Source organism: Trichosurus vulpecula, chromosome 1, assembly GCF_011100635.1.
Source record: "Trichosurus vulpecula isolate mTriVul1 chromosome 1, mTriVul1.pri, whole genome shotgun sequence".
NCBI classification, from domain to species: domain Eukaryota; kingdom Metazoa; phylum Chordata; class Mammalia; order Diprotodontia; family Phalangeridae; genus Trichosurus; species Trichosurus vulpecula.
Window position 1 is genome coordinate 9,560,370 of NC_050573.1, and position 14,921 is coordinate 9,575,290.

A 14,921-nucleotide genomic window follows, 5' to 3' on the forward strand; every position below is an offset into this window, starting at 1 on the left:
TTATTCATTACATTCAAAAGTTTCTCACCAGTAAGAACATCTGATGTTCATTAAGTATGCTTGTCTTAAAAGTGTGCTGTGAATACGTTTTCTTTTCAAGAAAGTCAGCTGGTCAGCCGTTACCAGTACACCCCAGTGGATGGAGATAGGAGGTTATATAATCAATCCCCTAGAATTCTTACAAATGAATGCACTTTAAAGGTAACAGGTAGTAAAGTAGAGGAGTCAGGAGGAATAGGAAATAAGGGACACGCACAAACAAAAGCAAAGGTCAGGAGTAGAATTTGTTAGGGAAAGTATATGTCTATTTACATATGTATATGGAAGTGATAAGTTTTTAAAGTTGCTTTAGTTTACAATGTAACAGTTATTGTAAAAGCTTTTCTGTTCCTTAAGATTTTACTCTTTTAGTTCCTAAAAGTGCCCCCACATTTTCCTGAAACTGCCCCGTAATTTGTTTACCCATTCCCAATTATCGAGCAGCTCTTGTTTCCAATTAACTGTTGAAAAAAAGTGATTCCATAGTTTGTCATTTCATAAAAATTTATTGTTTTCCACATAAATTTCTCCCTGCATTTCTCCCTTGAATACTAAAAGAGAGCCATCCCGAGTAACAAAGAAGGAAAAGCTGCATAATGGATCAACATATTGAAAAAAAAACTCTGAAAATATATTCAATGCTCCAAAGTCCTACAGCAGAGACCCATGCAAAGGAGTAGGGAGAGGTCTTTTCACATCAGTCTTTAAAATGATGCTTGTTCTTTGGATTTTGTTGAATTCATTGACAGTGACCTTGGGGCTATTCCTCCCATTTACACTTTGACATGAGAGTGGTTTGTTCTCTTGGTTCTTACTTTGCTACATACGAAGTGCTCAAACTTAGCCATCTCCTCTCCAAATGTCCATGTGGATTATTTGTGCCTGAACTGTGATAGAGCCTTCTGAGCTTGTAATGGTCTGATCAGCCATAGTTGCACATGCTATACCTAACATAGTGATGACATTTTGGTCCTCTTTTGAGCACTAAACAACCAACTTCACTATACAGGCAGTTCATGTCCGTCTTCCCAAGTATCTGTATTCATCCTATTTACTGTTTTTTCATAATATAGTAATATTTCATGGCATTTGGGTACCACCATTGGTGTAACTATTTCTCACCAATTGGCATCTATACTCTGTTCTTGGCTAGATGCATTTTGCTGTATAAAGGGCTTTTTGTTTTCATTTTATTTTAGACTCAAACACCAGAACACAAATATAGAATAGAAAAAAAAGACCATAAACTTAAATATTGAAACTTAAATACAAAGTAAGAAAAGAAAAAGCATGTCATGTGCATAGCAGAACATAAGAGAGGATTAAAAATATGCAGTGATAAATTTTCATTTCAAGAAAGTCTGTATGATAAATTCTACATTGTGTTGAGAGCTGTCCATCTTTTCTGTTTCCTTGGAGGTTTTCTTTTGTTTTCTGCTGTGTATTTTACTTCCTTCTTTTTTCCCCTTCCTCTCCCCAGCCTCAGAAGGCCATGATTAGGTGTGGATATATTTATAGATATATAATACACATATACACATGTATGTAAATATCTAGACATATACTTTCCCTAACAAATTCTACTCCCGATCTTTGCTTTTGTTTGTGCATACCTCTTATTTCCTATCCCTCCTGACTCCTCTACTTCACTTCTACCCATGTAGCCAGAATGGCCTTTGTTTTCTTTGAATGACTCAGCTTACCTCATTGAGCCTCTGGACACTGTGGCTTGCTCTTCCGGGGCAGGAGGCCCAAGGAGCATTCCAGGGAAGCAGACAACTTCCTGTGTGATGAGTCATGGGGCTGGCTGAGGGGAGGTGTTAACGGCTACACTAGGGGGAGGGGCCAACTCAAGAACCAATCAGCCCTGGTCGTTCAGGCGGTGCTTGATGATGTCAAAAACCCTATAAGAGGGGAGAGGACAGCTTGAAGAGCTCTCTTTTCCTTTTCCGGTTGGAGCCAGAGACAGTTACGACAGTTACGTCAGTTACAGCCACAGCCACAGACACAGCTGAAGCAGGAGCTGCCAGTAGCAGAGCTAACCTACGGGAGAAAGCTGAACAAAGACTTCAGGCCATTACAGCGACAGTTACAGCGACAGTTGGAGCCAGAGGCAGTTACAGAGGCAGTTACGACAGTTACGTCAGTTGCAGTCACAGCCACAGCCACAGCCACAGCAGAAGCAGGAGCTGCCAGTAGCAGAGCTGACCTACGGGAGAAAGCTGAACAAAGACTTCAGGCCAGTGGGTAATCTTATTACCATAGAGGGGGAAACATGATTTTGCTTTACGCAATCATGCTTCTCTGTAGTCTCCTGGTTACTCTTTCAAGGCGTACTTATTGGGCCTGGAAGCTTTTGATCAATATATCAAAATGGGGTTGCTGGTTCATGGGTTGGTTACTGTGGAGCCTAAATAAATGTTTTGATTCTTCTGCCTTCTACTTTGAGAGTTTCTTATATCCGGCGGTTCCGAACGTTTCAGACATGTTTATGATCCTCTTTGAGATTATAAACTCTGCCCTCCTGATACAACCCATTACCTCAAAAGGCTTTCTTTTTGTTAGTGACTTCCTTAGCACATATGCCTAACAGTGGCATCTTTGATTCGAAAGGGTATGAACATTCAAATCACTTTATTCAGACAATTCCAAACAGCTTTACAAAATAGTTGGACTAATTCACACTCCCAACAAAACATTACTGTATTTCTCTTCTCACATCCTTTTGAATACAGACTATTTCCGTCTTTTGTCATTTTTGCCAATTTGCTGGGCAAGAGGTGAAATATCTGGGTTGTTTTGATTTGCATTCATCTTATTACTAACTGATTTGAAATACTCTTTTATATGGTTGGGTTTGCAAATTTTCTTTAAAGAATCATTCCTTCATTATCTTTTGAGTGTTAATCACTTGGAAAATCATGCAGCTTTAAATTTTAAGTTTAAAAATGCAGGAAGTCTTTTAAAGGGACACCACATACACTCAATATCAGTTTCTTAGAGATTTTTGCTAAAAAGTTTTCATCTCTCCCCTTACTCCTCTCATTAATTTTATTAATGAAAAAGCTTTGCAAACTCACAAAACTGAAAAAATATTTTTTTTCTTTTGTAATCACCTGTATCACTCATTTGGTTAATAATTCACACCTGTGTCATTTCTTGTTCCAGTTTTCTTTCAATTATTTTTATGGAACCTTTAATATTTGTCCCATATTTAGTTTATTGCAGTATATATTATAAAATGGTGGTTCCAAACTTATTTTCTTCCACACTGCTTTTCCCTTTCCCCAATAACTTCTGTTGAATTCATAATTGTTTCCTAATTACTTCTATCATCTTGGTATTTTGAAATCTAGCATTATAGCTTGATGAGAGATTTAGCCAAGCTAAGTCATCCAAAATGAGTTTAAAGAATGACAGTGGAAGGACAATAAAGGGGAAAAAGAACCAGGAAATTTCTGCAAAAAAATTTCATAATCACTTTTCTCACCAACAAATAGTAGAACTATACATTGATTTTAAATTCCATTTTTGGAAATGCTAATAGAAATGGCAGAAAAGGGTGAGGGGATTGGAACAAGCACACATAGAGGAGACACATGCTGAACTTATGAAGGTGTTGAGTGAATGATGCATAAGGTATGTGAAGAGAGAGAGGACAAAGAATTAGGAAAAACCTTAGACTTTATTCTAACTTCTCAAAAAGGTGAAAAAAGAACTGGAAAAGTCTGATTTATAGGCCTACTTTCTCATTCACATAAAATATTTTCATAAATATTCTTAAAAATTCTAGACACAAAAAAAATCAAAGCCATTTATAGTCAGATGGAAAAATGCACTAAATCACTACTGGTCAGAGAAATGCAAATTAAAACTCCGAGATACCACCTCACATCTATCAGATTGGCTAATATGAAAGAAAAGGAAAATGCTAGATATTGGAAAGGATGTGGGAAAACAGGGGCACTAATGCACTGTTGGTGGGGTTGTGAACTGATCCAATCATTCCGGAGATCAATTTGGAACTATGCCCAAAGAGCTACAAAACTGCACACTCTCTGAGCCTTTAATACCACTGCTAGGTCTACATGCCAAAGACATCCAAAAAAGGGGGAAAGGACCTATTTGTACAAAAATATTCATAGCAGCTCTTTTTGTGGTGGCTAAGAATTGGATTTCTAAGGGATGCCCACGAACTAGGGAATGGCTAAACAAGCTGTGGCATATGATTGTAATGGAATATTATTGTGCTGTAAGAAAATGACAAGCAGGATGATTTCAGAAAAACCTGGACTTACATGAACTGATGCATAAAGAAGTGAACAGAATCAGGAAAATGTTGTACATAGTAACAGCAATATTGTTCAATGAAGAACTGCTAATGTCTAAACTCTTCTCAGCAGTACAATGATCCAAGATAATGCCAAAGGACTAATGATGAGGCATACTGTCCATCTCCAGAGAAAGAACTGATACTGACTGAATACAGACTGAAGCATGCTATTTTTCACTCTTTCAGTTTTTTCCCCTTTTATTTGAGTCTTCTTGTACAAAATGGCTAATATGGAAATGTTTTACATAATTGCATAGGTATAACCTGTATCTGATTTTTTTTGTCTCAGGCAGGGGGGTGGTGAGGGAGGGAAGGATAAAACTTGGAACTCAAAACTTTAAATAAAAATGTTAATGATAGCTTAAAAAAGAATACTACACACATCAAACACACTCTTGATGAAGGTATTACTGAAGAAATAAAACAATCCTAACAATCATAGAATTTTTGAAAAATGGGACTTCAGAAACCTAATCTAGCCTAATCCAGATCACATGACAAATTTACTGTCCCTCCACCACCATAAATCTGACAAGTAGTCATTTAGCTTCATCCTGGCAAAAATGTCCAGTTAGGAGAGACTAATTACTTCCCTTGAGGCAATGGCTCAATTAGACAGCTCTAATTGTTAGGAGGCTTTTCCTAACATCAAGCTTATATTTATCTCTTTGCAACTTGCCCCTCATTCTACCCTCTGGAATCAAGTAAAGATGAAAGTTTGTGCAAAGTTTTAGTAAACCACCATGAGGCGGAAGGGAGGGTTATACACTTGTTGCTCAACATAATGTTCCTCTATCCTGAATTTTTCTTATTCCAGGTCTGACACTTCAAATTTCTCTTCCTGAGCACAGTTACCAGAAATAGACTACATGAGGTGCCGGTCAGGCAGCATAAAGAGATTTCCTTTTAGTTTATCTTTTTAAACTATCAATGCATTCATTGGCTAAAACACCACCATGCTCCTTTATTCTGAAGCCATAGTATCCAGTATATTATTCTCCAGCATGTATCTTGTTTGTTCTCAAGGAATACCTCCTCAAGTTAATAACATTCATATGATTTTCTCCAGTTTGAATCTACTGATACAGAATAAGCAATCTACCACCTAAAAAGCCTTCCCTCATTTCTAATTTTTCTATGAAGGAAAACTTAAATGATAAACTTGTATACATTCTCTGTAGTGAAAGACTTTGAAACTATTACCATTGTACTGTTTCCGTCCAGTATGAAATTTCTGATGTTAAGAGAGCATGCTGCCCTATCTGAAGGTTTCCACATGCATTATATTCATTACTTTTATCTTTGACATAAAACCTGTAGTGTTCAGTAAGTTCTGAGTTCCAATGGTTGACAACTCAAAATACATTACATTCATAAAAGTTTCCTCTTACATGACTTCTTTGATGTTCCATTAGGTATATCTCTTTCACAAAGCCCTTCCTACAATCATTTCTGTAAAGCTAGCATTGATAGTGCTTTAAGGCTGGCAAAACCATATACACATTTTATTTTATTGGATTTCTGAAGCAACCCTGCTATTATCCCTCATTTAAAGATAGAGAAACTAAAGTTGAGAAGTTAACTTGCCAAGAGTCACATAGCTACTAAGGCAGAATTTGAACTCAGGAAGACCTGAGTTCAAATCTAGTATTCTTATACACTTTACTACCTAAGCACTTCATCACAGTATTAAGGTTTCTCTCCAGTATTTTCTAATGTGAAATAAGTATCTTCTTCCAAATAAAGGCTCTCCTGCAATTATTAAGTTTCTCTCCAGTGTGGATTGTGACTTTGAGCAAGTTCTAAGCACCCCGGGATGGCTTTCCCAAATTTGTGAGGTTCTTATTCCTGTTTCTAAGATTTAATAGGGCACAAACTAATAATTTAATAGAATAATATTTAATAATATGTCTTCTCTGCCAAAAGCCCTTCATTATATTCCAAAAGTTTCTCTCCTATATTAAATTTCTGGTGTTCAAGTGTCATCTTCCAACTGAAGGCCTTCCTACATTCTGATGAAATCTTTTTCCTGTGGGTTTTCTGATGGTCAGTAAGAGTTGTCTTCCTGCTAAAAGCCTTCCCACACTGATTACACTGATATGGTTTTTCTCCAGTATGAATTTTCTGATGTTGACTAAGGCTTGTCCTCTCCCTGAAAGCTTTACCACATTCATTACATTCATAAGGTTTCTCTCCAGTATGAATTTTCTGGTGTCGAGTAAGTCTTGTCCTCCTGGTGAAGGCTTTTCCACATTGATTACATTCATATGGTTTCTCTCCACTATGACATTTCTGATGTTTACTAAGTCCTGTTTTCTGAGCAAAGGCTTTCCCACATTCATTACATTCATAAGGTTTCTCTCCAGTATGAATATTCTGATGCTCAATAAGTGTTCTCTTCTGACTGAAGGCTTTGCCACATTCTTTGCATTCATAAGGTTTCTCTCCAGTGTGAATATACTGATGTTTAGTAAGTCTTTTCTTCTGATTGAAGGCTTTCCCACACTCATTACATTCATAAGGTTTCTCTCCAGTATGAATATTCTGATGTTCAGTAAGTGTGTTCTTTTGATTGAAAGCTTTCCCACATTCATTACATTCATAAGGTTTCTCTCCAGTATGAATATTTTGATGTTCCGTAAGTGTTCTCTTCTGATTGAAGGCCTTCCCACATTCATTGCATTTATAAGGTTTCTCTCCAGTATGAATTTTCTGATGTCTTGTAAGTCCTGTCTTCTGACTGAAGGCTTTACCACAATTGTTACATTCATAAGGTTTCTCTCCAGTATGAATATTCTGATGGCAAGTAAGTCCTATTTTCTGACTGAAGGCTTTTCCACATTCATTACATTTGTAAGGTTTCTCTCCAGTATGAATTTTTTGATGTTGAGTAAGGATTGTCCTCCTGGTGAAGGCTTTCCCACATTCATTACACTGATAAGGTTTCTCTCCAGTATGACTTTTCTGATGGTCAGTAAGAACACTTTTCCTACTAAAAGCCTTACCACATGTATCACATTCGTATGGTTTCTCTCCAGTATGAATTTTCTCATGACAGGTAAGTCCTGCCTTGTGACTGAAGGCCTTCCCACATTCATTACATTCATATGGTTTCTCTCCAGAATGAATTTTCTGATGACTCCTAAGTCCTATCTTTTTATGGAAGACTTTCCCACATTCATTACATTCAAAAAGTTTCTCTCCAGTATGAATCCTCAGATGATATACAAGGCCTGACTTTTGACTAAAGTTCTTTCCACATTCATTGCATTTATAAGTGTTCTTTCCAGTATGAATGTTCTGATGTCCGTTCAGTCCTGCCTTCTGACTGAAGGCTTTCCCACATTCATTGCATTCATAAGGTTTCTTGACCTTATGAGTATTCTGATTGTCAGTAAATGTTCTCTTCAGCTTGAAGACCTTTTCACATTCATTACTTTCAAGAGCATTTTCTCCAGTATGAATTCTATTATGGATAGTAATGTCAGCTTTCTGTGGGTAGGCTTTTTTATACTCATTACATGCATAAGGTTTTTCTCTAGTATGAATTCTCTGATGTTGTAAAAGTCCTGTTTTCTGACTAAAAGCTTTTCTACATTTATTACTTTCATAATATTTTTCTACAATATGAATTCTCTGATTCTCAGAAACGTCTATGCTACTGGACAATGTCTGATCACATTCATTCCCTAAATGTGTTCTCTCTCCAATACGTTGACTGTAATTTTCATTAAGGTCTGAATCATAACTAAGCAATTTCTCACGTACAGTACACATAGAAAACATTTTCTTTAAGGAAATTCTCTTCCGTTTATTCAGGTATGAATACAATCTGACTCTCCTTTGCTCTGTATCACACTGATGAAGAAGATTCCTTCCCAGAGACATCTTATGTTCTGGGAAAAGAACTGTTCCTTGGCAGAAGCCTCCATTATATTTTTTGTATGCATGTTCTCTAACTTGATTGGAAGTCTTCATTTCAAAAATCTGCATATGTCCAAAAAGTTTCTCTTCATTGCTTTGCTGTTTTTCTAACAAAGCACAACATTCCCTGGCTTTGCCCAATTTGGAGACATGGAGACTACCCATGTGAATTCTTTCTTGTAATGGTTCTTCCATGGAGAGGCCAATCTTTGGAGTGGATTCCCTGGTTTCAGGCCTAGGGTCCCAATCTGAAAGAAATTTTTAAAAATGTAAACATCCCCTATTGTCCACGCATTATACTTAGCACAAGTTCCCTCTCCTCCATCAAAAACATTGTTCTCTCTACTTTTCCAGACCAATTACACACTGCTCCCCTTCAAAGACACTATGGTCTAGATAAACTGGCCTCCAAAGACTATCCCCCATATCTCGATTGTAGTCCTTCCTCACCTCTGCCTCTTCAAAATTCTGACTTCAAAGTCCCTTCTCCAAACAACCAGCTGTTGTGTTGCTGGTAGTGACTCACCTGCTTTTCACTTACTCACTCACCTGTACAGGTGATTCTTGAGCCATCTCCCTCTGACAGCCAAACCACTTTCCTTTGCTGCAACTGCTCAATCACATCTGGTTTGGAAACTGTGAGTCCTGCACATTGGAAATGCCAAGATGCTGGTTCAGAAAGCCGGCTCAGAATTTTTCCCTCTCACATGGAAAAAATGGAAAAGCTAGGAAGGCCTAAAGAGAGGGACAAAGGACTTCTGAAGGATGCCCTGTTCTGGGCTCCTAGGACATACAGGAGAATGCATTAAGGAGTGAACCTAGCCCCAGAAAGGACCCACCAAGACCAAGGGAACCTTCCATGCCTCCAGTCTCTACACTGGAACTTTAGGGAAGAATCTCAGACTTGAGAGGAAAAGGAACAATAGAGAAAGAACCTTAGGGACCATACAACAAACCTGCCAATTTTTTTCACCTGGATACAGGCATAAGTACCCTGTGACATGGCCACAAAAGGATGAGCAACCTATAGTTTCTCCATGAGAAACCTTTACTAGCCAACACTGGAAAGATACCACAGTATTTATTTATTTATTAGGAAAAGAAGCAAAACTTCTTCAGTCAGAAGTCTGAGTCACTTGGGGAAGTCATCTTTACCCAGCCAGACCAGGTTCTGGTAGTTCTCCAGCATCACGTCCCTGTACAGCTCCTTCTGAGAGGGGTGCAGGTGTCCCCACTCCTCTGGTGTGAAGTCCACAGCCACATCCTCGAAGGTCACTGATTCCTAAAATACCAAATATATTTCTGTATCTCCAGGTCACCTTCCCAATATGGACCCAAGAAGTCAAAGATGGTTTTCATAGAATCCAATAAGGAAGAAGGTGCCTCCAGAGGCCACCTAGTCCAACCCACATGTGAACAAGGACTGTAGCCACCACTTCCTCAGCAGGTGGAGACAGCAGCCTAAGAGGGAATGCTTGAGCTTAGGTTCTGAGCTGTTACATGAGGACTAAAGTCAATCAGGTGGCTCTTCCAACTTGAAGACTGATACAGTGACTCCCTAAATCAGAAGTTTACATTGCTCTTATTAACTCAACACAACTGACCTTTATTTGGTGACTCTCTAGTTCAAGGCAAAGGACACAAAAACAAAATGACCAATGGGCTTTTCCTTCAAGGGCCTAAGTTTTCTGTGGGATAAAAAGAAGTACAATGTATACATAGATGAGTAAATTTAAGTTGGTTTGAGGAGAGCATGCACTGTTAGTCAAAAGGAAGAGGAATGCCTTGGCAGAGGAGGTAGTAGATAACCTGAGCCTTGAAGGATACCAGAGGATATAAGGGATAAAAGGGCGTTCCCCAAACCCTGCACTACACACTAAGGATATACAGACAAGTGAAATGGCCCTGCCCTCAAGGAGCTGACACTTTAATAGGGGGAGACAACACAAGGGGAGGGGTGGCGGGGCAAGGGAGGTTTGGGGGGTTATTCAGGCATGATGACAAGTAGGATGCTAGCATACCCCCTAGAGCCCTGTAGATGACTTGCTGCATTGTGAAATATGGTTTACAGCTGGTTCCCAGGAGTATGCACTCCTCATTCATTCATAGCTGACATATAGGGGGCCTAGGTCCAGTGGATAGAACACTAGCCCTGTCTGCTCAAATTTGGCCTCAGATACTTACTAGTTATGTGACCTTGGGCAAGTCACTTTAACTTGCCTCAGTTTCTTTGTCTATAAAATGACTCAGAGAAGGAAATGGCAAACCAGTCCAGTATCTTTGCCAAGAAAACCCCAAATGGGGTCACGGAGGGTCAGATGTGACTGAAACAGCTGCACAACAACATAGTTGACATGAGTGAATTAACTGGGAGTTGGGGGAGAGGAGGTGGAGGGAGGAGGTAATGGTTTCTGGAGGTCAGGTCCATATTATGAGGACAAAGATGTTATTTCTGGAAATCAATAAACTCTCACATACCTGGTGATCCTTGCTGGGCAGGAGTATAGGGACCATTCTCCCTTCTCAATGCTCCCACTGCTGGAGAAAGCACAGAGTCCTCAGGAACAGACCTGGAGAAGAAAAGAGGGAGAAGCAGGGCTGGCCCTCCCTTGTAGCCTCCAAAGCGCATCCATGAGATGTCCCGACACCACCTTGCTGCGTTGGGATCTCAGAGGGAGCTCTGGGCCATTCCTTATGATCATGCCAAATCAGTTGAAAAGATTTAAAATTTGCTACGGGCAAGGCTCTGTTCTAGGCATGAGCCAATGGGGACAGAAAGAACAAAATTTTTTCTGGGTCTCAGGACCCTCATCACATCTCACCTTCATTTACCTTCACAATTGCTTAATGGTTTTTTCTTCACAAAGAGTAGGTCTGACCACGTTACCTCCCTGTGCAGTAAATTCCAATGGTTCCTTCATTGTTGTTCAGTTGTTTCAGTTGTGCCTGACTCTTCCTGGCTCCATGTGGGGTTTTCTTGGCAGAGACACTGGAGTGGTTTGCCATTTCCTTCTCTAGCTCATTTTACAGACAAGGAAACTGAGGCAAAGACTTAAGTGGACTTTGTATTTTCCAAACTGCAAATGCTCACAAAGAAGATTTAAAATCTCCCTGGTTGCAGCTGGCACCAGTACGTGCCTGATGTGCCACATACAAAAACAAGAAAGAGAACTGTGTCCTGTTGGTGTTGGGGGAGGGCAGGGGAAGCAATATCAGGAAGAGCCTCCAAGAGGAGCTGGTTATGAGAAAGGCCTTGAAGGAAAATAAGAATTCTGAGAGCCCAAGATGATGAGAGTATATCAGGCAGAGGCTGTGGATAACAGGGATGGGGGTAGCCCAAAGAAACACATGCAAGAAAGAGATGAAATGCCTCCCTTAGGAGAGAGCTAGTCCTTTAGGTCTGTATATAGTCTAAAGCTCTTTCTGGGAACAGTATGTTGATGAAAGAACATCAAAACAGCATTCCTGGGTTGGTACATGGCGTGGGGTCCAATGGATATGATGGGAATTAAGTCTGGATAGACTGAGGGGAGCCAGAGAGAACGGGCCTCGAACACCAGGCTGAGGAACTTGTACTTTGTCCCAGGGAGCTGCTAAACATCTGGGAGTACAATTATAGATTCATTCCCAAGCCCTGGGAAGGATATTTTACAAGTTCTCCAAAGATTGTCTGCATGGGAAGCCAGAAGCAGGTAGATCAGTTAGGAAGCAAGTATGGCTGTAGGAATGACACATGACAAAGGCCTCAGCCAGAGTCCTGGCTGTGCGGATAAAGTAAAAGAGATGGAGGGTGGAAGAAATGGAAGACAGGCACTTCTCTACCTCCACCTGCCCCCCTCACAGGTCACTGCCTCTGTCATTCTGCCTTCCACTCACCCACATCTTACACATCTGATCACCTGCCAAGTCTTCTCGATCCTAATTCCACTACCTCGTCCACCCTTTTTTTGTCTGCCCTCAGAGCCAGTACCCAGTTTGATACCCTCATCACACCTCACCTTCACTTACCCTCACAACAGCTTAATGGCTTTTTCTTCACAAAGAGTAGGTCTGACCACGTTACCTCCCTGTGCAGTAAACTCTAATGGTTCCTTCATTGCTGTTCAGTTGTTTCAATTGTGCCTGACTCTTCCTGGCCCCATGTGGGGTTTTCTTGGCAGAGATCCTGGAGTGGTTTGCCATTTCCTTCTCCAGCTCATTTTACAGATGAGGAAACTGAGGCAAAGAGTTAAATGACTTGTCCAGAGTCACACAGGTAGTAAGTGTCTGAGGCCAGATTTAACTCATGAAGATGAGTCTTGCTGATTCTAAGCCCAGCAATCCATTCACTGTGCCACCTGTATGCCCAAGTAGTTCCTTACTGCCTTTAATATCAAATACAATAAATATCCTTAAAACATGACCCACCCCACCTTTCAGGTTCTTATACCTTACTTATATACACCCTGCCTTCCAGTGATTCTGGCCTCCTTGTGCCTCGCACCCCGTGGTCCATCTGACCACCAATCCCGAGTATTTTAAGTGGCATGCCTGGAATAGCTTCCTTCCTCATCCCTGTCTCCTGGCTTTCATGGCTTTTTTCCAGTGCAGCTAAAATCCCGCCTTTGACAAGGCTTGTTCAATCCTCCTTAATGCTACTGCCTTCCACCAGATGATCATATAGAATTTGTCCTGTACATCTACTTTGGATCAATCAAATAACATGCATTAAAAACCTACAATGTGCTAGGCACTGTACTTGGCTGTTTACATGTTATTCCCTCATGTGAACGGAAGCTCCTTGAGAGCAGAAACTGAGATGCTTTGGTCCTCTCTTTGTCTCCCCCGCACTTAATACAGTGCCTGGTACACAGGAGGCGTTTAATAAATGCTTGTTGACTTAACTTGCTGCAAGTGTCTCCTCTCTCTGACCTGCCTTCTCCATGGCTAATTCTAAGGCTCCTGTTGTTCCCTATATCCTCTAAGATTAGGTAAATTCCTCTGTCAGTCATTTAAAGCCCTTGGCCACCTTTCCAGGCCTATTATTACTCAGCCTCTGGGCCAGCTGAATCCACCTGCTTGCTTTCCTCCCCTGTGATAATCTACCTGCCATCTTCCTGCCCCATGGGATGTGCTCACCAGGTTAGTTTCGATCCTAAAGGGAGAAGAGTGTGGATGGGGGAAGGGAGGATTTCTGTTTGGAAGTGAGAGAAGGAAGGCAGGTGGGAACGACAGCAGAATCTAAGAGTTGGGGTGGGCCTCGGACACAGTATGGGAAACACAGTTTGAAAGGGAAGAAAGGCAGGAAAGAGCAGACAGCTGAACCCGGGTATCCCCCGGCTCAAAGGAGGGAGCAGGTCCATGAAATGCAAAACGGGAGGGATAAAAGGGGGAAGACTCAAGGACAGAAAGACAAGACAAAGGAGGAAGAGGGAGCCCAGAGGAAGCCGGGGAAAGACAGGGATGGTGGAAATGAACAGGAAAATCACAGGAGAGGAGGGAGGAGACAAGGCTAGAGAAGGACTAGGAAAATGTGTAGAAAGAGGCCAGAAGAGGGACTGGGAGGCAGGAAGTGAGGGGAGGAAAGCTAGGAACAAGAGCACGGGAGAGAGGAGAGAGAGACTGGGAGATGAAGGAAAGGGAAGAGGAAAAGGGGAACGAGGAGGAAGAAGAGGAGGAGGGGCAGAAATCAGAAGGGAGGAGGACTCCCGAACGATGACAACATAGAGCTCAATACAAGAAAGTGAAATAGAACCAAGCGCGGAGGAGAACCTAAAGTAAGACCAAGAAGGTCCCAAAAGGAAATGCACTAGCGGAGAAAGGAGGCGGGGCTAGCTAGGCGAGGGCACGGCAACTGCGCGTGCGTAAGGACACGATAAGCCGCGCCTGTAAGCCGTGAGTGGGCGTGGTAAACGAGACCATACGTGCGTATGTGCGTGCGTGTCCGAGGGCGGGGCCTAGGAGGGAAGCAGGGACAGAAGGACTGCGCAGATGCAAACCCACTACTAGGAGTCGGAGCTGCTTACCTTCTCTCCAGGGGCACCTCAGGAAGGAAGAACGCAGAGAAGCATGGCGCCTCTGGCTTCTCCCCGATTCTCGCTGCCCACTCACTCTACCTCTGTGTCCACCTGGTTGCCTGAGGGAGGAGGGGTTCCACAGCCCTAGGTCCCCTGCCCGAGGCTACAGCGAACTACGGAAGCCTGGAGAGAGCCGGAAAAGCTTGACTTCTGGCAGGAACCGAAGTCATGTGGGGCAAAGGTCCTGCCTTCCACTGGAGCAGCAGGGAATTCTGGGAAATGTAGTTCAGAAGAAGAGGGTTGTGCCCGAAGAAAGCCTTTAGAGGCCAGATGTTTAGAAGACAAACGTTCTGTAGCTTAGCAAGTCCTCTGCAGTGACGTTTCTATGCCCTGTGTTCATCTATTAGATTGATAGATAATCCCTTTCAGGGAACTGAGGGCCTAGTGACATGCCACTATGTGGTTCCTTAGTAGGCGACATCTTTACAAGTTGTGAAATTATAGAACAAATTTGATGTGTGTGTGTGTGTGTGTGACATAGCCTCGTCTCCAGCAACCAAAGTGACCAAGGCAATTTGCAAAGATTGTCAGTGATGTTTAATTAAATTGAACCAATAAAAGATTTCTTT

The 14,921-nt window shown here is 41.4% G+C and overlaps 1 protein-coding gene across 4 annotated transcripts; it reads right to left on the reverse strand.

Annotated features, from left to right (window-relative positions):
- Positions 1–6,252: 6,252 nt before the first annotated feature.
- LOC118834797 (zinc finger protein 260-like) lies at positions 6,253–14,462 on the reverse strand. Of its 4 annotated transcripts, none has more exons than XM_036742236.1 (5): positions 14,302–14,462; positions 10,775–10,831; positions 9,452–9,578; positions 8,846–8,941; positions 6,253–8,544 (listed from the first exon to the last, which is right to left on the reverse strand). In XM_036742236.1, the coding sequence occupies exons 2-5, from the start codon at positions 10,808–10,810 to the stop codon at positions 6,272–6,274; spliced, it is 2,532 nt and encodes an 843-aa protein (XP_036598131.1). In that variant the 5' UTR covers positions 10,811–10,831; positions 14,302–14,462; the 3' UTR covers positions 6,253–6,271. The 4 variants fall into 4 exon arrangements, with proteins under 4 accessions (XP_036598131.1, XP_036598130.1, XP_036598129.1 ...); XM_036742235.1 differs by having other exon boundaries at positions 10,775–10,834; XM_036742234.1 differs by having other exon boundaries at positions 10,775–10,866.
- Between the last annotated feature and the right edge of the window lie 459 nt (positions 14,463–14,921).